Raw genomic sequence first — 26140 nt, forward strand, 5'->3', positions numbered from 1 at the left:
GGTTTTGTGAGTGGCAGATTTTCTGATTGACCTGAGAACCCAGTTAATTCAACCGCTGATGATGACATGTGAGTAGCAGACACAGGGAGGTTTAATGTGGAATACCGTGCCCCCATGTCTAGCATGAAAGGCAGTTCTTGATTCAGTACCAGTGTTTCCCACAGGACAGGAATTTATTTGTGGTGGTGGGGGGGGCGGGTATTAAAAATATTTTTCAGTACTCAGAAGCAGGAGTGAACATCCAACGTCAGAGTTAATTACTAACGAGCAGAACCTTATAGCCGGGCTCCACCGGCTGCAAATGTAACGGCCGGGTTCCACCAGCTGCAAAAGTAAGCGTCCCGTCAGCGTAGCGTCACGGCGTATTCATTTGGGCTCCACTGACTGCGTGGAAGTGACACATAGAGAAGCCAGCGGGGTTGTTTACTGCTTGCTGAGCCATGAAATGTTAAAGCATTTTCCACCTAAGTTATTACATATATTTGAGTTATCTACAAGTTTACTGTAGTGATTGTCATCTTCTCGCTTTCAAATGTCCGCCACAGACATTTACACAATGTCACGGATAAACATGGGTAAATGCATGAAAAAAAATCATCACATATCACCTCTGATAATGGTTTATTCATTTAAAAACACACTGTGCTCGTTTAGCACACTATTTCATGTAGTTTTTATCTGCTGGAGGGTCGCGTAGGGCAGCATAGCGCGACAAAAATAGAAGAGCCGCGTAAAATAGAGAGTTGTCGCGCCGCTCCCGTTGCCGGTGCAGCCACTGTAATTGATTAACGGAGGCAAGCTGCTACAGGACTCACGTTGCAGTTAACACTACTAACAGCGTGAGTTAATGTCTCTGCACATGTTGAGCTTCCAGCTATGTTAATACAGACACAGGCTAATATAACATGATGAGTTAGAGTTGTTCGAACCACTTTTGGACTTCTTTGCCCACATATTTGTACCGAGAGGTGTTTGGATCTGTTCTGCTACTACGTCTGCTTCTTGTTCTTCTTCTTCTGGTGGACCAGGTGTGTTAAGTGCGTCTTTACGATGCATACCGCCACCTACTGCACCGGAATTGTAACGACAAGATACATTCACAGTGAGTCCCATTATAATGTGTTTATGAGCGAGGTCGAACAGGTAGCGCCAAAAGCATAAAAATCTATATGTGGCGAGATAATTTATTCGTGGCGCACCGCCACAGATAAATGAATGTATGGGAAACACTGAGTACTTAAAGTCGTAGGTAGGGGTCTGCCAGCCCCTCCCGCATAGGGGTTCTTGGGCCCTGTCAATATCCTTGGGAATCTTCCCAGGTCATCAGAGGATATTGACCCTGTGGAGCAACAGTAGCATTGGGTGTTTGATGCACATAATCTTGATAACCTCCTCTGTGTGGTCCCTGATACCCGCCCCTGGGGGGTCTGTTTCCGCCACCCCTGGGAGGTCTGAGCTGCCTGCCTCGCATCCAGTGCATCCTGTCCTCCAACCACTCGGGGTCAGCATTACATGAGCAGGTCTGGTGTGGACAGCGTTCCTGCCAATGCGACGGGTCTCCACAATGGAAGCACCCCCCATCGCCCTGACCCCCTGTTGGGCCGCCACGATTTCCCCCCCTGCCTCTGAATCTTCCTGTACCACCTCGGTACCAGCCGCTCCAATGGGGAGGGTGAGGGTCTACCCACTCAGGGGTTGGAAAAAAATCTGGGGTAACTGTGGGTGATGGCTGAGGCTGCTGAACCATTTGATTGGTTGATTTTTGGTATTTTTTCCACATCATTCGATTTACGAAGTGCATCCTCCAATTGAAGTTTGAGCAGCTGAACCTGTGCTGAGTCTGTGTTTTCCTTCTCTTCCACCTGCTTAGCTCTGTGTTTTTTCATGTGGTGTGTGAGGTGTTTCTCCCACTGTTCAGTGGAACAGCCAGGAAGGTCAGGGTTGTTCTCTAATGATTCTTTTACCTTCGTGGGCAGTCCCTCTAACACGGCCTTTCTGAACAGGGTGGTTTGTAGTTCACAAGACCCTGGGTGTACTCCAGCCACATCTACCCATGTGTTCTTACATCTGCTAAGGAATGTTGCAGCGTTTTCGTCAGGTTCGATGTGAAATGTGAGCATGTGCATGGCGCCAGACGGAATGGGAAACTGTTGTCGCATGGCCCGACCGATAGCAGTGGCATGGTGGGCGAATGGCTCTTTATCTGTTAAGTTAACTGTTTTTGCCAACGTCTCAAGTGCAGTTAGAGCCCAGCTGGAGAGCTGTTGTCCCAATAGCGCTCTCCAGTCCCCTAATGCTAATTTGTGACCCATGGTTTGTTTACAGAAATGCTCCATCCAGGGGCCTCCTCCCTCTAAGGGCGGGGGCATCTTATCCAGGATGCAGTGCATATCCGTAAAGGAGAAGGGTTGGTATACCTCTCCTCCTCCTGGGGTCTTTTCCAGGAGTGGCATGGTGAATGTTTTTGGCTTGTTCTTATTTTGTCGGAGATTATAAAGAGAACGTGGACGACCTGAACGTGAGCTCGCAGCACTGTGTGGCATTTCGATTGACTTCATTATTCCTGTTAGTCTTACAGCCCTCGTATCATAGTCGCCCTCAGAGTCTGACCCTGACCATCCTTGACTTTCCTCATCCTCCATTTCCTCTATCTCAGAACACTCCTCTGGTTCTTCTATCCTTTGCTCATTTCTCCTTTCTCTGTTGCTTCTATCTGACCTCTCTCTTTGTGCCCTCAACTGAAACACTGCCTCTGCTAGTGGCCTCGGCTCCTCCTCCATTGCTTCCACTTTAGGGGTGCTGGAGGAAAGAGGGCTCTGTTTCATGCTTCTCTTGCTGTCTCTGCTCTCTATGCTGCGCACGTCATCCTGCATGTCCCTACTCCTGTCTACAGATCTCAGAGTCTTCTGATGCACATTCTGCGCGCCTGCCACAATACTCATCACGTCCTGTCTCAATGCCTCCACCTGTACTATTCCCTGTCTTATTTCCTTCATCACTTTCTCTTTGGCCCTCATATACTCTTCTTCCCCTATCACATCTGTATTAAGCACACCGTCTTTAATCATCAACATTGGCATTTGCATATTCTTCCCTGAATATGGTGGGGGAATTGGAGCTGTGGGTGTTTGGGGTAGCTCAGGATACAACCTATTAGAGGTGGGCTCTGGTGGGGGTGAGGCTGGATCCGGTGCAGGAGCAGACAGAGGTTGCTTATCTTTGTTTTGTTTTTTGTGACTTTTGTCTGTGTTTTTCCAATAGGCCATGGCTGTAACTGCCATCTGATGGAGCAGAGCTTGTTTGCACTCCTTCATTTCTTTCTGATTTTTCCATTCTCTTTATAAATTTAGGTTCATTCTCCTTTTTAGCGTGTTCTTCCAAATCATTTCGTGCTTTTACTTCTGCAGCCTCATCATCCCCAGGCAACTTATCTTGTGCCTGTAATGCCTTCCACAACTCATCAAACTCCCTACCAACTTCCTGTCTCCACTTATCCTCTACTCCTGACAACAGTTGTTTTCTAATTTCCCTAAACTGAGTTTTTACCAGCATGGGAGGGCAGCCTCCCCGCTCGCGACAGTCCCTGTCGAATTCGCCAATCATCACGTTTCTCTGTCCCTCTTCCGCTCTGACTTGTTTCTACCAGTAAGGTACTGCTGCACACAATTAAAAAAAAAACAAAAAAACAAAACTGTACACAATGCTTTGTGCCACGTGACCGCTCTACAATGCAGTCCACGCGGGCTTATTATTCCCCTTCTATCGCTGTGATTTTGCTGCTTAAGTTCCACCAGTTGCAGGCCGACACACCCAAGCTTCTACACCGCTCTCCTAGGAGGGTGCGGGATGCCTATGGCTCGGCGACAATTGGCTTCTATCTTAAGGCAAAATTACAGAGCTTCCTCTTTTTTTTCCCCCACAGAACACGACCACCGCTCAGGCACTGAGAGAGCAGGAATTTGAGTCACCTCTAATAGACTCTACACAACTCTCTCGTCCTGTAAAATAGCTGGTTGTCGGTAAGCCACCCACACAACACTTTTCCCTTATTTAAAATACTGTTTTATTTACACTCCCAATATCAGGGTGGTTCTGCGGACCATTGAATAGATGTCTCAACATGAGCGATAGTATTCAGTGTTAGGGATCACATGGAAAATGCTCCCCTGCCCGCAGAACTCTGTAACCTCTTTTTTGTGTTGTAACAATCTACACAAAGGTCTTTCAACCTCAGACAACCCGTGTCTTCAGACTATATTCTCAGCTGTCCAAGGAGCAACCTTATGGGTCCCCCCTGAGCTTATCCACCTCCGGACACTCGTCTTTTTCTTTTTTAGAGATTAGATGGAAGACCTAGTCTCAGGGCTTTTCACCCGACTATGTTTCGTATTTAGGAGTCAAATTTATGATTTACTCCAGGGCCTTACACCTGACTATGTTTCATGTTTAGGAGTCAAATTTATGATTTGCTCCAGGGCCTTGCACCCTGTCCTGTCGAGGTGTTGACTATGTTTCGTATTTAGGAGTCAAATTTATGATTTGCTCCAGGGCCTTGCACCCTGTCCTGTCAAGGTGTTGACTATGTTTCGTATTTAGGAGTCAAATTTATGATTTGCTCCAGGGCCTTGCACCCTCTACCCCGGGGCATTTCATTTTTGTGTTTTGTTTTAATTTTATTCCTTTACATTTTAGACTAGGAGACTTTAGTACAATGACAACACAAGTTTTAGTGTTTCCAATTGCAGAACTCCGATAAAACAGGCGTCTGCTTACCTTCTTTTTAGGCCGCGGCAAGTGTTGTCACGATACTGCTGTCCTCCGCTGTTAAATGTCTTTTGTCCCGTCACTTCTCCGGCTTCATCACGTTGGGGTCACCAATTGATGGACTCGAGGCTCATCCTACTCTCCAGTGTGCTATGTGTGAGCTCAGTCCTGCGTGTTCTTTAATGAAGCAATAGGAGAAGATATTCGGTCTCAGTTAATGTAGTTTATTAAGCAGTAAAGGAATAAAATTACAGAGCTCTGGGTCTCAACTTCACATCCCTGACGAACAACAAAGGTGTGTCAGTTCACGAAGTCTGACCTCCTGTCCTTCCCCTGACCCAATATATTTGAGCGTAACAGAGTGTCATTGTGCACGCGAGGCGTTGTCCTCTTCTCATTGGCAGTTCCACTTCCTCCTTCACCACACCACGCCCCTGCCTCGTGTTAATCTGACTCCTTCCCGCTGGCGGTGGGGTCGTGGTTCCTGTTTTGAAAGACATGAGAACAACACAACTCCCTACACGTGCTGTACCTTACTATCTGTTCATCACTTTCTATTCTTTTTACCATATATGAAACTAATTATCTAAGCATTGCAGTATGTGCTCCTCAGACTTCATGTCTCTTCCTCTCCTGTACTTCTCCACTTCTGCAAAGCAAACACATTCAGATCAGCTGAAATCATCTCAGTATTCTCATTGTTCACACATCTAAAACTTATATAGTGAAACACAACTTACAGTAAAACACATAAAATCATTCTATTCCCAACAATATGAGAATAGAAAGAAAACCCTGCAGTACAGCAACAGTGTGTTTTGTCATTCCTTTTGCATATTAGTCATTGGTTACTTGTGTATAATGCTGAGTCAACTTTTGAAAGTTTTTTTTTAATAGTCAGTCATGCAGTCATCAGTATGCTATCACATTGTTACAAAAATGTGCTGATTTCTTTTCAGTCTGTTGGCAATGTAAGTACATTTATATCTTAATAAGTAAAGAATTAATAAAAGCCCTACATGTGTTTTGGGAGGAGCTGTCTGCCCAATGTAGGTTTATTATTAAATGTAATGTGATTACTTCTCTGAGTTACACAAGGGGTGGAATTAGGCATCTTAACAACATTTATTTGGCAGGAAACCCAAAATATATTCTATGACAGTCAGTGTACCACAGGGTATACCTATCAAGTACATTTACATATGGAAGCAGCACACATATATCAGCGGCGATCATGAGGTGAGTTTGAAGTCCGTATCGTCCCATCATTAAACTCCATTTTTGAAGCAAATACTGCTCTTTACGTTATTGGCCCTTGTTGAATAAGCAGTCTGAAGTAAAATAGTTTCTGCACACATTTGAGAGTTTTCCAGTTGTTGTGGGGACATTTCCGCTAAAAAATGAAGTGAATCTTCTGGATCTTCATTTCCTGGGATGGTGGGAGTAGATGGAGGCTTTTGTGTTGGTTCTTGCAGCCAACATAAGAGAAATAGGCGTGCTTTGCTTGTACCTTCCATGTCTTGTGTTACTGGAGCTGGCGTCAACCACTCGTGGTTACTGAATGTAACTTAAGTTCTATGAGTACGTAGCCTTCTACCTGCGTGTTATCAGAGCCACAGTACGGCACATTATTTTCAATATGATTAAATATTTATCACGGTAATGACAGTATTGCAAAATCCATGTCTTGGCAAAATGTGACACCGGTGACTGTTACAAAACTGGTATACCTCCCACCCCTAAGGAAACCCTTCTCTGTGTGGCAACATAAAGAAGCAAGCAGCAATGGCTGGGTGTTTGCATAAGGGCAAGTTTAAAGAAAGCAGAGGTGCAGATATACAGAATGAGAGTGGCAAATGAGTTCATTACTCAGACATAGACAAATACTGTACTGTTAGTAGTCAGGGTTTTCCCTGCCATTATACAGCTTGGGCGCACTGCCTAAATATTTTTATGTTATGTTTAAGCCTTATGAGCATAAAACAAGCTGTGCAGAGCATCTGGACGAGTTGACACACAGTATGGGCGATGCAGAAGAACTACAGTGGTCGATGCAAAAAACTTCAATGGCCCTATCTGAGCAAGTGTTTGGTTTGTCTGTTCTGGAATACTGTAGAAACAACATGGCGGACTCCATGGGAAAGACCCCCTTAGTAGGTAGATAGAACAGCTTATTTTAAGTCAACGAAACACAATTCTTATTTTCAGGTGATTATACACCTAAGAAAACACACTTATTATATTATATTCCATTCCTGCCAATATATCCTTATATACAAATCCCTAAATGGGCAAGAAACGTGCTATATTGCTAACTTCCTTGTTAACTATTTGGCTTCAAAAACACTGCGATCATCTGCTGCTGGTTTATTGGAGGTTCCCAGCAACAGCTAAAAGAAAATTGGGGCTCTAACCTTTATGCACTGCACCCCAAAGCTGTGGAACACACTACCTATAGACATCAGGAAAGCCAGCTCACTAAATATTTTAAACAAAAGCTAACAACATTTTTCTTCAATTAAGCATTTATGACTTTCCTGATACAGGCCTGGAAGGCTTTGTTTTTACACTTTACACTTCAAACTGCTGCAGTTCTTTTGAAATTTTTGTATTGTACTTGTACTTATGATTTATAAATTAGCGGCTATTGAGCTGTAATGCTTTCTGTGTACTCTATTTTCATATTTGTTTTTTCTTTATAATTGTATTTAAGTGTCAGTTTATAATGCATTGCATTTTTGGCATGTTTTATTCTATTTTCAAATGAAGCACGTAGTGCATGTAATTCCCTTATGCACTTTGTGCTGCGTGTGTAAAAGGTGCTATATAAATTAAATTTATTACTATTATTATAACTATTTTCCCCTTTATCATACACACTAGACCTTTAACTTCATGAGCCGGCTTTTTCTTGTAATTTGTTTACCTTCTCTCTTCATCCATGTGCCAGTAGCTCCACCAAAAATTGAAAGTTAAAACTTAAGTTCCAGCTGGCATCGATTCTTTTTGCTACTTTCAAATGGTTGTATTTGAAAGATGATCTTTCCCTTCTTGGTAATGTGTTATAAGTAACCCTTCACTGAAAACACATTGATCACATCCTTATTTTATGTTTGATAAAAATTTATATTTGAAAATAAATTGTTTGCTTTGAGTGAAGTGCTTGAGAACAAAAAAAAAGTGCTTAAAAAAGTACTTAAAAGTCCTTAAATTTCATTTTATAATGTCTGTTGTAACTAGATTTGGAAAAGTATAATATAAGGATGTTTATTACTATATTGTTATTTCTTTCAACATAATTTTATTATGATTCATTTATTTCACTTCCATTTTCAGAGTTAACTTTTTTCATATATGTGAGCTTATTGTCAGTGGTTCAAAATCATATAAAAATGTGACACCAAAGTCCTAAAAACCCAGGAAAAACCCTGGTAATAATGTGATGTAAAAACTTTTTTGGTTAGTTTTTAAAAACCTGTCTGTATACCTCAAGTACCATTGAATATAGTTTGATGCTGCTGTAACTTCTGCACTTCAAATTTATTTCTGCTTTTTTTTTTAACCATAATTTTATCTCAGACAGGAGACAAGACTTTGAGCTGACAAAGAATTTGGCCCAAAGTTTTTCTTAACAATAAAAGGACGGAAAAGGAAGAAACCGCTGCTCTGTGCTTTATCTCCAACACCTGACATTGTTGCAGCCTCTGAGACGTCATGCCCCTCTCTGCTTTAGTGCAGGTTAGGCCTTATGACTGGAGATGGTTGGTCCTGGTCCTGGTCCCTTCTTGTCACGCGATCATTGACTACATTCCTGAGTCGTCTCTGCCAGGCGGACTGACCATCCAAACGAATCCTCCTCGCTGGAGGACCATTATCCTCTTCCTCCCTGTCTGCCTGCTCATCCTCTTCTCTGTCCAATGGTACCACATAGTGTCGCCTGTTGGGTGACCTCCCAGTCCTGATCATGTTATTGATCTCACGCAGACGCTGCAGTAATGGGAGGGATATTTTTAGCAATATTTAACTGTCAGTCATTCAGTCATAATGAAATCAGTAATTTAGCTCTGGTCAAAGTGTTAACTGAGCACAGAATGAAGATGTATATCTAATATCTTCAGTCCACACTGTGCACAAACTAAAATATGATTTTAAGACAACAATTTGATCACTAAAAAGGTTTCCAACATTAAGTCCACAGACCTCTGGGGGGCTTGTGTTGAAGTAGTAGCAGAGTCCAGTAGTAGGGGAGGAAGTGGTTTCTGTATTGTATGGTGAAATGAAGATGGAGTGGCTGCTGGACAGCCGCCGTCTGCGAGGAGACACTTTGTACTGTCGGGGGTATGGAGACAAAGGGGGGGTGTCTCTCTACACAAGAGGGACACAGCATGTATTAGAAGATCCCATCTTAAAGGTTCAGTGATACAGACGCAGACATTATGACAGTTTATCAAAATTTAGGGATTTAATATGGTTCACTTACGACAGAGGTTGGAGCAAACTGCTTAGCAAAGTGCTGCATCTTTGTCGTGTAGATCTGGTTGTAAAATAGAATAAGATTGCCCCTCTCCTCCTGAGAAGGTTCCAGGTAATGTGTTGATGGTGTGTTGGGAGTCAGGATATTGATGCTGTGGTCTCCATTATCTGGAATCAACAGTGTAATAAATGTTAGCTTATCACTGTTTCATTAAAACAAGTTGGATAACCTTTATTGTCTCCAAGGCTTCAACTAAAATGCTATATACAGCTGCAATCAACTTAATATAATGTGTACCTACAAGACATAGACACAATGATAAATTACAAACAACAAAAACAGAAAAGATATATAAAATGTTGCTCATGCCTTGTTAGATAAGAGATATAAATGCATAGGCATCACAAAACTGAGGAAAGAACTCAGAGCCATAAAACTTTACAGTAGAATGTCTCATATTATATTACTGATATAATGCAGGTTCCAAAATTTACACCCTCAAAGTGCGAATTCAGGAAGATTTGAAGTTTGGCAAGTGAATGTCTAAGTAACAAAATAATGTCACAAAAGCCCATGCTGAGTCTTTGTTGTGTTTTGGTGTCACTTATGGGTACGCTGCTTCCCTGCTGTCACTGTTGGAGTTTGACCCACCCAAAAGCACACACACACACACACTACAGGTGCGTTTTTATGTATGTCCAAATGGTGCTGCAAAACTGACTGTCTCAAGAGCTCCTAGTTTTGTGGCACTTTTTACTCTCTGAGACATCAGCTACTCTGCTCAACTATGACTTGCCTTCTGTCTGCTGCTAGCTCCCATTAAGCTAATGTGTAGCTGAGAGTTATGAGTTGTGCCTATACTTATGAAAGTGTAAATATTAATAACACAGAGGCAACATAGACTGAACCAAGACAGCAAACTCGTAATGGAGGTCGGGACTTAATAAAAAGATAGCGACCAGGTGTCAGACTATAAGCAGCAGGAATCCAAGAGGAAGCTATGAAAAATGCTGACACAACACTGGCAAAAAAATATATAAAGCAGGCTGAAGCTCCAAGCAGACATTAAAGGTCCAATGTGTAGGATTTAGAGGAATACAGAGTGCTAAATGTTAAATTTGTGATGTCATTTTTACCGGTTTTGATCACCTTGTTTGTCTGTTTTAGAGAGAAAGAGACCTCTGTGGAAAAGTTGTCTCGCAGTAAAAACCTCCCCAATGTTGGGATCTTAAGAGAAAACAGTGAAGCGCACATTAACAGGTGCTAGGCTAATGTAATGCCAAACAGCCTCAGAGAAACACTGATTTGTAACGTGAAACTGCTTTGTTGCTGTTGTCTTAATCACTTGGTCCGTTTGTTTTGGAGAGGAAGAAACTTCAATGGATAATTCGATTCTCAGTGAAAACCTCCTGTACAACGAACACTAAAGGAATCCTGACCGAACGAAGTTTCAGCTGGTTGCAATCTACAACTTCACTGCTAGAAACCACTGACTCCCCTTAAATCTTACACACTGAACCTTTCCAGCTTGCGTCAAAACGAGATTCAATCTGGGGTTGGCTTTTACTTTCACCTTCACTGTTGAGCGTGTATACGAACAGTAACTGACAATTCCTGTTTAAAGCAGCTGTGCGGAACTTTTCGTTTTTGTTGATTATAGCGCCTCTTTGGTCGAAGCGGTATGACATCCACAGCCTGGTGTCGTAAAATTCCGACTGCAACCGTCAGTTACCGCATGCCTTTGTTTTGGAGAGCGAGAGGATTGACTAACGTCACGTCAATCCAAGTAATTAGTGGAAACAGCAAAATTACACAGTAAGTTCTCCTGTCGTGTTTCTGTTCTGATCTAATCTGTTGTTGTATTTTGAACAACTAAGGCTACCGCAGTAGTGTGAGCCTCAAGTTATTCTGGGTAATGTAGTAACCGTTGTTGTGCTACTGGAAACAATGAGAAGCAGCCATGTACGTTCGGTGTAAGAAATAAACAGTTAACAAGTCATCTGCTGAGTCCGCATTATTATGTGAAAAGAATACTCCGACAATTTGGGAGTTATGCCCTTTCTCTATCATTTTCATATTGAGACAACATGATCAATATCTTTTTTGTGTCTGTACGTCCAGTGGCTGGGTCTCAGCGGTTAGCATGGCGCTTATAGGGGGTCAGTACATCTTGCGCGGAGGGATACACCAGTGAGCAGCAGCTGCAGCTGGCTCTGGGACAGGTACACTAGGTCACTTGGTAAAAGCAAACAAAGAGACGACACGGATGATATTACTCACCCGACTGAAAGCTGTCCATCAGCTCCTGCAGGCCTGGGCGTTTTTTCCAGTTCATCTTAGGAATCATGAAAAAAAAGTTTCAATTGCGCCAGGATTAGTGATTGCTGCAAAGTTTTCACTCCTTGTGATGCACTCTCTGCGGCGCTTTTCCTCCTGATGATATATCTCCCCAATGATGGTACTAGCACCAAATCCCATTCTGTGCAGCAAAATGGGAGCAGAGGATTCAGCCTCTCTTCTTGCCCGCTCAGCATCCAACACATGGAGTTCCTCATCTGTGTACTCCGGCTCAAACAGGTATGGCTCTGGGTCTGTGTCCGCTACAAGAAACTCTTCAAAATTGCATTCAAAAGTTGTCCATCGCAGCTACTACAATCCGGAGATATCGCTAGGCTAAATAAACAGCTGAGTTTTGTTTACAAGCTACGTCTGTGCCTGCTTCCCTCCGCGGATCACAGCGCAGGACGTACTGACCCCCTATAAGCGCCATGCTAACCGCTGAGACCCAGCCACTGGACGTACAGACACAAAAAAGATATCAATCATGTTGTCTCAATATGAAAATGATAGAGAAAGGGCATAACTCCCAAATCGTTGGAGTATTGTTTTATGTGAAGATACACAGTGAAGACATAACATAATCCTAACACAGCAAAGTTGTTGCCTGCAGCCTTCGCTTGCAAAGCTAACGCTACGTTAGGTCAGTCCAAGTAATTAGTGGAAACATGCTAACATTACACACAAATTAGTAATAAAGTAAGACCTGTTCATAAATGTTCTGGTGTAGCTCTGAATTTCTTATAAACTGAGGAAAACTGCCTGCTGTATATTTGTGTTCATGGTCACAGTCACAGATAATTTTAGATGATGCTCCTTCGTTATCTGCCATGACATCAAAAGTACAACCAAGTCCTCATAGATACATCTCTGGTAAAACTGTTAGGTGTTATGTGTTCAGCAATGCCCGTTGCGTACTGCTTAATCGAAGAACACTGTAAACACGGCTCCTTCTTCTTCTGTGGTTTAATCGCTGCGGGCCGCTGCCGGCGAGCAGAATCACTTCCGCCTCAGGTGCCATATTCTGGTTTGCTGACTTCCGCTGTGTGTCCGACCCGAGCGAGGCTATGCTAAATAGCCATATAGAGAAAGGCTTTTTTGTCGCTGTTGGGTTCAAATAAATATGCGGATCTTCCGGGGGGGGGGGGGGGGTGATATGTAGTAGGGATAGTTTTATTAATGGTAAAAAGTTCCGCACAGCTGCTTTAATATTTGTAAATTAGCTTGTATTACACCACATTGTATCATGATGTCCCATCATAATGTTAATTCTGCATGCAGATGAGTGAGTGAGGTATTTTCTAACTAAAGGGTTCTTACTGTTGTTTCCAGTTCGAGAATTTTCGGTGTCTCTTCCAGAAATCAGCACGCTTTTGCAGACCTGAGAACAGAAGATGTCTGTGTTCATAACTATTGAACTATTATAGCTATACCACACACTCAAATACACTCTCAATTTGATGACATAGTGTTAATACTCAGTAACATCTTAAGTCATACATCTTATATTTCAATTATCCAATTTTTTAAGCCAATCCACTTCCTCAGATGGCGGTAACAGTGACTTCAGGTTTATGTATCAACTCCACTGTTTTCTTTATGGGTCAATGAGAACATGCAGGAATAATCTTAAAAAAACAACATACACTTTTGTTGGACAGCGGCTGAGACTTGTAGCACTTCATTATGCGTTTGAAGGGTATCTCCACCTTGGTAATCTGTAAAAGCAATGCCATAAATTAGCAACTGATTATGTATTTTGTACAAGTGCTGTTACCATACATGCCGAAATTTACATGAAGTCAAACTATTGCCTAAAAAAATTCAAATACAGGTAACATTAATTACATTACTGACCTGATGCATTGGTTTAGATTCAAGACTAAAACGGTTTGTGTACACAGGGGCAAAATGTGCATCTGCATTCTTTTTGTCAGATTTATAAACCTTTTTTTTTTAATAAATCTTGATAATTGTGGCACTGAGCGCATGTGTACCAGTCTCATTTCTACACCCACATTTAACCAGTAACAAGCATAGAAATGCCCTGTTTGCATATCGATAGTTGTGCTTCTCCACCATTCACTAGACCTGTCAATGAGAAATACAGACTGTGACACATGGATGAGGTTGTCCAGTGGTGCCAGAGCAGTTGTCATTATACACGACTGTTGTGAGCATCTGTACCAATTATTCATTAAATTTCTGCAAACCATCATTGCGGTTGAATATTAGTCATTATGATTGTTACACATCAGAATAATGATCAGTGATTCATAGCACTCATGATTAAACTGACTTTACAAAGTGCTTTACAGAGTAACATTAAATGATCATTAACCGTGTGTACGCCTGGTATGAAGAATGTGTGAGGTGCGCACATTCTCACCTCACATTGGGCCTCATTCATTAAAATGTGCACAAAACTGTTCTTACTAAAAATGACGGGCTGATTTGATTCTTACCACTCAATGTACATTTGTAAATCAGAATCAGGCATGTGCCCGCTGTTGCATTCATCACACTGCCACGCCCTTATTTCTCTATACAAGGAAATCAGTTTGCCCAGAGTAGAGGCTGACATTTTTTCGGGAGTCCCACGGGTCACGTGATTCCCGTGGGATTCACATGGGGAGGGAATCAGTTTCACTATTCTTCACGTGATTGGGACGGAATGGGGAAAAAAAGTCAATGGGAGCGGGTGGGACTGGGAATCATAATTAGGCCTGTCACGATATGCGATAAGTCGGTTAATTGCATGGTAAATTAAAAGCGATTAATTGCCATATTATTTGTTTTCCTCGTCTCTCTCCACCAAAGAGACTGGACGACAAGAGCGTTCACTTCTGTGCATTGTCTGGCAGCCAGGTGAGTTCGTTCATTAGCGTAATGAACGGAGGGAAAGTTCTTGTCATCGAGTGTCTGTCTCTGTGGAGGAGGCGGGGCTATGGGCTACACACACACACACACACACACACACACAGTGCGATCTTCGTGAGGGGGAGACGAGGCGAAGAAGAAAACAGAGAGTTGAGCGTAAGAGAAACACATGGAACTTGTTCCTAAACCAAATGTCACAGCCCCTGTGTGGGAGTGATTTGGATTTAAACCAAATGACAGAGGGCAGCCCAGTAATTTGGACGAGCCGGTGTGCCGGGGTTGTTCCAAAACCATCTCAACAAAAAGAGCGAATACAACCAACTTAACTGCACACCTGCTATAACAGTAACATGCTGCTCTAACACTGATGCTTCAGTATTAATAATCTAATGATGCCATATAGAATAATATCAGTCAGAGGAACCAAACACTACTTCTACTGCAATACTTTAACTACATTTTTCTCTCTCAGAACTGGTTCTTATGTGTGATCCATGTACTATATATATTTTGTTTTACTGTAACTGAAACACAACACGGGAGTGGGATGGGACGGAAGTCATTCTTGTGGGATTGGGACAGGACAGGATTTTTTTTTTTCCCTTTTTCATGGGATTGGGACGGGATGGGATTATTTTTGTAGGAGTGGAATGGGACGGGACTGAAAATCCACTCCCGTGTCACCCTCTAGCCCAGAGGTGTATCATGGGGAAAGTGGCGAACGTGTTTCTAGGCCCTGACACACCAGTGTCGGATAGTTAGCGAGAGCCTGTGAATGTAACTGCTGTCAGAAACCGCTGATAAGCCATATGTCACTCTCCTCAAACATGTTCAAACATGTTTGTCTCTGATGTGCTCTCTCCTGAAGGCAGCAAGGTTAGATGTGCTATCTTAACACCGGGTAGATCAGAATCACTTACATATCCTGATGACAACAACAACAACCCTTATAATAATATCATAGCACTAGAAATTGGCAATCATCAGGTGTGTGGAGGCATATAACCATGGGGCTATAATTCTTGTGTAATGAGTGCAGTTTTAATATGCTCTGCATTTAGTTAAAATGTGTGTGTTTACATTTTCTAAGACAGTCGGTCTTCATCATTTGTACCTACGCATGGTCTGAGGCAGTTCAAAATGTATTCCCATAGTATAAAAAAATTGAGGTGAGAACATATTGAGGAACCCCGGATTTCTTCTAAAACATTTGTACGCACAGTTAAAGCACATATTTGTACGTAGGCGCTGTTTGTGAATGAGGCCAACTGTTTATTTATAAATCCCAGTTTATGTGTGGGAAAAGGTGTACACTTGTTTTTGTGTGTACACAGTTTATGCACCTGGTCAATGATACATAAGCCTTTCAGTAATGGCTTTTTGAGGCTTCTGGCCTCACACATGGCTTTAGAGTTAGGGTTATATCATTCCCTGTTGGTTTGGTATGCTCTTCAGTGGATGGTATGGATGGGATTTTTATTGTAGGACAAAAGAGTAAAAACCATGTACAGGTGGACTACGCCACAGACACCCCTTGCATATATACCAGCATGTCTACCAAATCAGCATATGACTACAAAAGGTGCCAAGACTACTGTCAGCCCACCTTAGCTATGATGTAGATGGCACACATGAGCAGTTGGTCCAGGTGACGGTCTACCATGAGGTTGGTGCAGTGGACCAGAGAGTACTCAAAGCAGGTCCAGATTTTCAGACGCAGCTCATCTGAAATGTCCAGTGTGGAACTCAGCTCCCTCAGACGCTTTCCCATCAAACTGTAGACCTGAGCCAGAGAGCAAACATGACCACACATATTCCACACTATTCCTGAGAAATAGTTCTTAGAAATGTAACATAGTATAGAGAGAAAACAGATATCTATCATTTGGTCAGTTGGACATGAGCTAAACAGCACAGAATGCTGTCACTAACTCGTGCTTCGTTTTAATCACTTATAATATAAAAATATCAACTCAAAGATTAGCTGACTTTTCTTTCTTGATAGAAGTGTGGTTGTTGAACTGTGAACTGTGGCCCCACATAACAGTTATCATCACATTCGAGTGCTATGGTGTGCTAGATTAACTGACCTGGCGAGCGAACACATGGAGGGAGTTGCTTCTCTGAGGCCTGTTTACAGCTGATGGGGAACGCTGCTGGTCAGTGCTGGTAGACGGTTCAGTTCCAAAACTGAGATTCACTGACAAAAACAGTGGATACATAATAAGAGTACTGCAGTCAGTGTACAACTAAGGAGTGTATCAAATGTTTTAAATGCTACAGAATTACAATAATGTGAACAAATGAAGAGCTTCAGTACACTGCATTATACCTCCTGGCTGATTGCTCTCAGGTTGAGAGTCTGCTCTCTTTGGATCTTCAAGCTGTGTAGGAAGCATCACCTACATATGACATAAAGCCCTTATTAAAGCATGTACTGCGTGTGTGAAGAAACACTGTCCTTCTGATACTTACATACAGGTCCATTATTACATCTCTAATTTACTTCAACTCAAAACCTTGTCACTGGCATCACCTTGGAAGAGCTTTGAATATTAAATCTTAGGTAACTCCTGGTGCCAGGTAAAGTGTTTTTGTGTGTTACTGCCAACCTGTTGGCAGGCAGGCAGATGGCCCTCATTGGCTCTGATGTCCTCCCACAGCGGTGAGTCGCTGGTCCAGGCCAAGCTCTCCAGAATTTTCTCTTCCACTTGGGCGAGGTGTCTGAAAACATGATGAGGCAGGCCCGCTTCGGCCCGCAACACCGGCTCAATCACCTGTCACACCACAGGGGACAAATGGAGGATGGGGGTATCCTCAAAGTTAGAGGTAGTTGGGGACCAGATGGGAAACTATCTGAGGAAAAAAGTCTCTCCAAATCTCTCCACCCCCCTTTTGAAACTTCTGGTTCCTGTAAGTCAGGAATGTAACCATATTTTCTGCTGTGGAGCTTTTCCCATGAAGTATTCTAACAAGTGTATGTGTTAAAGTAACACACACTGAATTCACATCTATATTGGCAAATGCAAACCATGACAAATACTTGCAAAAGTTTGTCTATGCACACTCTCCTGTATCATGGACATTTATTAAATTGCATGCATTTTTCTCTGAATGTCGATGAATGTGCACACAACAGACAGTTACACACTTACTGTAAGCATACGCTATACATCATCTAAGAAGCTTGGAAACACACCTTCAGAAAGTGGTATGGTGCCAAATTTAAGATCTGGAGGAGCAGAGGGAAGTCACACGGTAGACGGTTTGAGGATATGGTGATCTCAAGACAACATGCCACCAGACAGGACTGGAAAAGCTCATTCCCCAAGATGCCCTGTGACAAAAACATGCACAAGCACAAGTGATTTACTTTAAGCACAGTTTATTGCAATGCGGATGTGACGTTGAGGATTTGCAGGTGCCAAAGTAAAAACTTGTGAATGTGTAAAATAGTTATTGATATTTTGGCCTATTAAAAAGTTACTTGAATTGTGTGGGGCAGAAATAATTTTCAACCACATCATGATATGGATATTATTTACAAACATTTCTGTTATTAAACACATGTAGCCTGATATAAGACTATACATGGGATTTATATCTTATTATCTGCAGGGACAGATGAGTAGGCACTATTCATAAACTTGTATGAAATATATATGAATATGACAGCAGCAATAGTTGAACATTTCCATGGCAACGAGTAAAACGCGAGGACTGTCTATTAGCCGCCTGGAGTCTCTGCCCCTGCAAACTTTACGTGATGACAGTAAATATGTCACACTCCGTACAACTGAAGTCTGCGAGGGCTCAGTCTGCAGGTCCAGATAGCGGACATTTGGATTCAGCCTGTAACATATTCAGTATCACTCAGTGAGTTTTCATGCAGTGCTCCTCCTGTTTGCCACCACAGTTCCATTTGTGGCCTCAGGGGGGTGGTACACTCACCGAGATGTCACTGATGCCCTTCCTGTCCCTCTCTTGACTGGCAATGTTCTCCAGGATCCTGTAATACCAGATCCCAGCTTGATAGCAGCACTTCACTGCCAGTTCTGTGAACGATATCACACGGATTATATGACATGTGACATGTATCAACAGCAAGAGCTTTATTCCAGAAGCTAATACCTGTCATTAAAAAACAGCCAGCTCTCTGATCATGTAGGGATTTAAAATACTGTAGGCGAGCAGACAGTGGTTCCCTGCTGTGCTCAAAGAGACACTGTTGTTTCTGGAAAACAGTGACGATTAAACATGTGGTCTACTTTGTCTCTGACTGGGTGCCGTGTGTTGCCATTGCCAATCATAAAATTCTGGGCTATAAACCAACCAGCAACATTCTCCTCCAGAAATACTGAACATAGGCTAACAGTGTTTCTTTAAATCTGAATGAAACTACTATCACTGTCACATCCGTCATCTCATTAAATAGGTTAGTATACCATTGGTGTTCTCATTTCCTGCATTGTCCCTGTGGTGTTGCAGAAATGTGTCCAGCATACGTCTCAGTCTTGTTTTAATCTCCTCAGTTGGATTTCTGGAGCAGGCCCTGTACCAGAAGAATCATGGTGGTTAGTATGGAAGCAGAGTGGTTGAATGACCAGGAGATATGAAACAACTGAAAAGTAAATAAAAGCCCTCACTGCAATTGTTGAAGAATTTAAACAGACATTTCCTGAAGTAAACAATGTTTACACATGGTGAAACAGTCTCAATGCCTCAGTGCAAACCTGTGGGCTCTCTACCAGTATACCACATGTTAAACACAGTAAGCAGCCCCTGTTATATTTATGGTAGGTGTCAGATCTAACATGCACATAGGAGATACAGGTCTACACAGGCACTGATGAATTATTAACGTCGTAGATCTGAGATTCCACACTGACAAAATGAGCAGTGTATGAGTAACACACTGAGACTGTAGAGCTAACCTGAACATAGCCATCAGGCCTTCACTGGGGCCAATCCTTGGCCATCTCTGGTTAGCCTGAGGCCCGGTTGCCATGGTGACCTGCACACGCACACAGGAGAATCAGAGCAGGAATGGGCACCTAAACAAGGGAAAGAACGTTAGAAAGCCTGGGAGACGACACACTGCAGTACAGTACAGTACAGTACAGTCAGTCAGCCACAGAATAAATATGACTTTTAAAAGTGACAGAATATGTCATTTACATAGTTTGTTTTTTTTTCACTCTTTCTGTGTATGGTATGTTTACATCAGTCCAATGCTACTTTTGTAACATGCCAGACGTAATGACAACACTGTGTCTTGCACAAAAACCACAGAATGTAGCAAAACGGCTAGCCTGGCTAATTTCAAAACTAAAAAGATCTTCTTACATCACCTCTAGATCTCACTTATATATTTCATTTGAACTCAAACACAAATATACAAAACAGATGGATGATACTTCCTGTAACTAAGTCACTGACCCAGTCAATACAATGGTTATCACCCATTCTGAAGAATTGGGACAAATCATGTCCTACAAAAAAAATAGAATAGGAAGAACTTTATCCACGAAAGAAAATTCAGCTGTCCAGCAGCTCATAAAAGACAAAAAACAACCGTACAGCATCAACACAGTGGTATTAAAACAGATATCAAATAAAATAAGTTAAGAATAAGTGCATAAATAGAAATTAAATTAAAATAAAATTGTCCATTTCACAGTCCAGTCCAGTTGTGGCTAACGTGGTGTGTGTGTGTGTGTGTGTGTGTGTGTCTGGATTCAGGAGTTGTTAGACAGAAAACAAAACAAAAATAATAATAATAATATTTAAAAAAAACCTTAAAATTATAACTTAACATGCGAATCCAATTTTTTGAGTGAAGCATTTTTTAAAAAGATTTATATATACTGTATGTATGAAATAAATATGACATATGTAATATTCTTCTTTTAGACTTGCCCTCTGCCAGAAAACATACTTGTCCTAGAAATTAATTCACAATTTCAAACAATTAAAAATTATGTTAAAAGCCTCCATAAAAGCCTATAACTCATACACTGGTCATTTTGTTTGTTAAATTATATTTTTTGTGAAAATGCCGGCCCTTTAAAGATGTGCCCCACATATTTGTCAGCTCCATCATATTCCTACAAACACATTATTTATCAGGCACAAAAGGGGTCAGCTATATCCTAATGACTCCTGTCTCACTTCCTGGTTTTCAAAAAGGTGGAAATGCTGCTCAAGTACGAGTGAGCTTTCCATTTTTAGATAAATTCATTAAATAATATGGCTATCAGGTGTCTCTCAACTATCACAGCTCAACTCTGCGGCCCTTCTAAAACAAAACTGAACAGGATTTATGGTTTGAAAATGTGCATTTTGATTTGCATTAAGGCAACTTTGCAAACTAAAATGACTACTCAGTACGACTACTGTGATGTTAATAAATATATACATTTTTGTCAAATCCGTCAGCTCTTACCTGACACCCTTGCTGACGTGTGTGACACCTCAGTTCTCTTTAAGTATTGAATAAACCATATATGTTTTCATATTTTTGTGTTGCAATATTAAATTTCAATATATTGTCTCATCCCTAGTTGTAATTGACGCCGTCTGATGAATTCTCTATTTTCTATGTAAATGCTAATTTTTGTAAAAATCTAAAAAAAAAAAAAAAAAATCAAAAACAGAAGATTTGTGTTTTAAACAGTTTCTGTGCTTCCAGATTTATTTTTCTTATGTTTGTGTAATATTTTGTATTTTATATGACGTCAGCTCCGTCAAAGAGAAATCACCTCTATCACTTTTTTCTGTTATATTCATTAATGTTCACAGTGATTTATAAAATGAGTTTATGTCAATTGAAAGTTTCTGTGGTACACCTAATGTGTGTTCTTTGTGTTATAAGTGAGGTATGTTTTTTTTTTTTATCACAAAGTTGTGAGTGGACAGGGTTATAATGTTTGTTTGTTTTTTCTTAAATTAAAAAGACATAACACTTTTTTTTAATTATACAGCTAAATAGATAAATAATAATAATGATAATAATAAATAATCTCATATTTAATGTAACAAAAATTATTAAACATTTCCATCATGTTTTATAATATGATTCTACGACTTGTGTGTGCCTACAAGGGTTAATAGCCAATACATTCTTTTAAAATATATTTTACTGGCATAATTGAAGAGCAAAAATTAACCCCCCAAAATTAAGGTTTTGTCCCAGTTGTCAAGAATGATTGTTATAGCATTAAACTCACTGAAAACAGTGTGTGGTTAAATTAATGTGCATGAATATTATGTAGTAAATTTAAGAGGTGCTGGTAAGTGGATTTTTGAACTTAGGTCAGAGCTAGGCTGGCTGTTTCTTCCTGCTGGCAATGATGATGATTCACGTGTGTAATTGTACATGTCAGATGGGAAACCTTCCCAAACATGGACTGCTGCTCCACCTGGCAGCAACACTGATGTACAGTGGACATGTTTATTATTTAGTAGGTTAGAGAATAGTTCCTGTTGGCTGATGTGTTGAGTCTGTGACAAGAGGAATACTTCAGATGCCAGAGAAGAGTCATGTCTGTAAGAGGGCTCGGCAAACAAGATCATTTTAGGCTTCACAGACTGTTGTGTTCTGTGTCAGCGTCCATTAAAGGAGCTTTTGTTCCACGCTGTTTAATGTGAAAAATGATCACAGGTGATCTGAGGCCATGCGTCATCTCCAACACCAGCATTTAACTTGTTACTGGGAATTTTTACATTGTTGTAGACCTTGTGGTACTCTTACTTTGAATGCTCCTTCCTCCACTGGTACCGGCCCCTCTTCTACCTCGGCCATTTGAGTTTATCTGCGTGTGTTTGTTCCCTCCTCTGTCCCGACTGAATGGAGACTCTGTTCCTCTAATCATTCCCACATGTGCTGTTTATCATTCAGGGTTACTGTCCTCACTGAGTCAGGCAGACCTCAGAGTGCAGTGTCTGCAGACGACATGTGGTGATACGTGTATGTGTGTGCGTGTGCATGTGTGAAAGAGAGAGGGAGATACAGAGAAAAAAACACAAGCGGAAAGGCTGTTAGGAAGCAGGGAGAGGTTGTAGGATACTGAACTGTGATTTTGTTTGGTCATCTGTGGGGTCTTGTAAGTCTTCACAGGCTGGGTAGTGTGTGTGCAGGTCACCAAACATGACCGTAATGACCGTACTAAACTACTTTTACTAAATGTCCTTTATATTTCCTCTTCACGGAGCCATCTTGAGCCCAAAAAATGTATTTTGTCTCTTCAGGAGAATCTTTCAGTAGACACAGTCAGTCTAGCTGTCTATTGTAAGGTTTACTCCCACACAGGCTGGTATTCTAAATGACAACACACTTTGAAAATTACCCTTTCTGTCCAAGGAGAAGTAGCTTTACTGCTAATAGCTTTTATTAGTAACCAGCTTTGTTTCAGTCTGAAACAGTTTCTGCCTCTGATGACGCACATTGTTACGTTCAAAACTCTCAGAAACACAAAATTAGGGACTGATATCTGACCGCGATCTTCCTTTTAACCCTCAAGCATGACAGTTGTTCACTTTTGCTTCATTCATTTCCCTTGGCACTTCTCCCTGATAAGGTCCCTTTTATCTAGTGATGATCTAAATGAAGTTGCTAATGGCATTAACTCTTTAAGTGTTGGGGTCAGGGTTAGGAATTTTAAGATTAAGATGTTGACATCAAAGAGCTTCTCATGTGCCAGAGTGAGGCCTAAGATCCACCAGTGGCCTTATTTGGTGTATAAATGTCTAGTTTAGTGACAATTTGATGAGGTTGAGATGAAATATATTTATTTCTATGGTATTGGTAGAAGTACTTGGCAGGACTGTGTATATAGCTGCAGATGAAAAGCTTGTTGATTGACTAAAGAACTAAAGAGTTAAGTAAGAATACAAGACGAAGGACGAGAGAAATCCCTGTATTCCTATGTGTGTGTGTGTGCTAAGAGTGTGAGAGTGTAAACTAATACACAACAATAATAATAAATATAAGGCACAAAGAGAAGAAACGCTGGCACAGGGTGTCTGCAGATATCACCAAGTTAAATTTAAGACCTTTTTTTTTTACACCACCTTATATGAAATTTAAGACCAAACCTGCAATGGCAGTACAAATTATATACTACTATATTGTTAGCCTCATAGCATAATTGCCTGAGTCATATTTTAAGGTTTTCAGAAAAGACAAAAAAAAAAAAAAACACATTTTCAGCAAACACGTAAGAACTTGTGTCACACGTGTAAGTACTCCTTCTGAATGAACACACTGATGTCAGTCTGTCCAGTGACTGTGAAGAGTCATTGGGTCTGTCAGGCTGGAGAAATCTTTGCAGTAATGTGACTGAAAATATTTAAGACCCATCAAATCTGAATTTAACACAGGCCTTATATTAAGAAAGCTTAATTTAAGACATGTTAAGACCTTTTAAGGACCTGTAGACACCCTGTGGCAGTTATTTTAAAATAAATAAATAAAAAAAACTTTGTCACCATGACATCACATATTTCCTACTGATTCATCTAAAGTCAAACAGCTGCTGTAGGGAACAGAGACCTGACAGACTCTTTCCTCTGAGTGAGCTTTAATGACATCACACAACTGCAGCTAAGCTAAGTAAAAGACACAACATATACTTAAATCAGGAGAGCAGGCAGTATGTTTTTATATCATGCTATCTCTTTATCAGTCAAACAACATGTCTGAATTGTTTCCACAGCAGCAGGGTTATGACCAGGCATATCTCTGTAGCATGACAACACCCACAACTACACACACAGCTACACACACACCTACTCATGCATATGAATCACAGCCTGGATCTGAGCCGTCATTACCTGATTAAAGGTGTCCTGATTTGTCCTGAGATCTTTGTTCATCTTACTTTGACAACAGATTGGTTAATGTGCCGTTACAATGCCACTGCTATGAGCCCCAGCAAAAAAAGAAAAAGCAAGTCAGCAGTGCATGCCTGCCGAACAGTCATAAACTGGACTGAAATAAAATAAAAAATGTCTTGAGTTAAGTTTTTACCTCGCCCAAACTTGTTGTCACGCTCCATTATCTTCCTCATTCTGCCTTTAATGTAATATGTAAAACATCTTTATGCATCTTATAGAAAGAAACAGCTTTCTTTGTGTCATGCTTTGACACTACATGCTTAGATGGTCTTTTGTTTTTCTGAAGTCAATTTACACTCTGAGAAATGTATAATCTGCTGCCAATTTCTGTGGGTTACACCCATTTCCTGTTTCCTCCAGCCTGGTCTTCACTGACAGAAGTTACATCAAAAAAAATGGCCTTACTTTCACTTTCAGACACGTGTTTTAACATTTAAATGTCACTGTAGTTAACTGAATGACTGTCCTGTGTGATAATCAATAAAACTTTATTGACAGTGCACACAGGCCTGGCTGCAACAGAGCCATTTACAAAGGTCAATGATTAACTGTGTAGGATCAGACTGTGCTGCAGCATTCACTAACTCATGCAGGAGAAGATGATGACAGGGTTACAGTTTGGTTTTCAAACTTTTCATGCAACATGTCAGTCAGGTCATCCAAGTGCAACTTTTGACTTACACACAAGATAACAGCCACAAAGAGGGTCAAAGTCACTTACCAGAATTGGGAACGTTTAGTGAGCCAGATTTGGGCTCCTCTGGTCTAAGGATCCCCCTGCACGTCCCTCATGTCCGGCTGGTAGCAGAGGAGTGGAGCAGCATGGTGTCAACCTGCTGCTCTGCACACTGAGGAAGTTCACATCATTGGCCTCTCTCAGACAAGCCCCAACTTGTCACTTGAGTCTTGTTGCTATGAGAGGCAATGAACAGTTGCAGAAGTAACCTACACAGGCCACTGGGCGCCACCAAGAGGACGAGGGGAGGACTTACAGTAGAGAGGAAAACCTGTTAACCCTTTGCTGTACATTTTAAGCAGTTTAACTGTTGATACACAGATGTCTGGCCAGTACACTGTTTCTAAGCTTGTGGTGTTGGTGAAGATAATTTGGGAAAAGTTTATTATAAATTTTAAAACCAGTAAGTGTCATGTGAAGAAGAGGATTGCACATCAAGGTTCATAACATCAACCAATTATATAATTTTACATACATTTAAGATTTAAAGGATTACCATAATTTGAACATAGTTCTAAAAATCTTTATGCAGTACTTATGTACTTAATCCTGCATTACATTAAGCTATAAATTAGCACTTAAAGAATCCTATAGTATTTTTTTTTCTTTAAACTTTATTTACTTGTACTCTAAATATTTTTAACTTTAAATGACCCCAATGTGCCAACATGATATTCATTCATACTTTTATTCATTTTCTGTAACCTCTTATCCTGTTGGGGGTCGTGGGGGAGTATAAAAATTAAAATTTAAAAAATAAATTAAGTACAGAGCTGGTGGGGATTCCAATAAAAAATATGCCTCAATAAAGTCATAAATTTATAAGATACAAACTTGGTTATTTTCTGAGATTTAAGTGGTAAATTTGCAAGAAAAAACCCCCAACACAAATCTATGATTAAAAAAAAAAGCTTAAATATTCTCTGAAATTAAAAAATGTGAAGAAAACAAAACTGAAATTCTCTGAGATTTAATTTACAAGAAAAAAATATTTGGGGAAAAAAACAAACGAAAAAAAAAAAAATCTAACCCTAAACATGACAGTGGGCCTT

The 26140-nt window shown here is 40.9% G+C and overlaps 1 protein-coding gene across 3 annotated transcripts; it reads right to left on the reverse strand.

The window, feature by feature from the left end:
- Nucleotides 1-5638: 5638 nt before the first annotated feature.
- LOC125878597 (retinoblastoma-like protein 2) lies at nt 5639-25286 on the reverse strand. 3 transcript variants are annotated; one of them, XM_049559912.1, is made up of 14 exons: nt 25074-25286; nt 19390-19469; nt 18901-19007; nt 18407-18510; nt 17655-17792; nt 17068-17232; nt 16788-16857; nt 16546-16655; nt 16062-16238; nt 13222-13293; nt 12896-12956; nt 9245-9405; nt 8965-9129; nt 5639-8751 (listed from the first exon to the last, which is right to left on the reverse strand). In XM_049559912.1, the coding sequence occupies exons 2-14, from the start codon at nt 19461-19463 to the stop codon at nt 8494-8496; spliced, it is 1662 nt and encodes a 553-aa protein (XP_049415869.1). In that variant the 5' UTR covers nt 19464-19469; nt 25074-25286; the 3' UTR covers nt 5639-8493. The 3 variants fall into 3 exon arrangements, with proteins under 3 accessions (XP_049415869.1, XP_049415858.1, XP_049415850.1); XM_049559901.1 differs by having other exon boundaries at nt 19390-19509; nt 25074-25284; XM_049559893.1 differs by lacking the exon at nt 25074-25286 and adding an exon at nt 22209-22437.
- Nucleotides 25287-26140: the final 854 nt, after the last annotated feature.

Source organism: Epinephelus fuscoguttatus, linkage group LG2 (assembly GCF_011397635.1).
Source record: "Epinephelus fuscoguttatus linkage group LG2, E.fuscoguttatus.final_Chr_v1".
In the NCBI taxonomy this organism is placed as follows: Eukaryota; Metazoa; Chordata; class Actinopteri; order Perciformes; family Serranidae; genus Epinephelus; species Epinephelus fuscoguttatus.

Coding starts and splice junctions, on each gene's coding strand:
- LOC125878597 (XM_049559893.1), bottom strand. CDS start 22,259: ATGGCCGAGGTAGAAGAGGGGCCGGTACCAGTGGAGGAAGGAGCATTC. Junction 12,957..13,221: donor AGCCGCTGTCCAACAAAAGT/GTATGTTGTTTT, acceptor TTCTGTTCTCAG/GTCTGCAAAAGCGTGCTGAT. Junction 9,406..12,895: donor TTCTCGAACTGGAAACAACA/GTAAGAACCCTT, acceptor TGTTGATTCCAG/ATAATGGAGACCACAGCATC.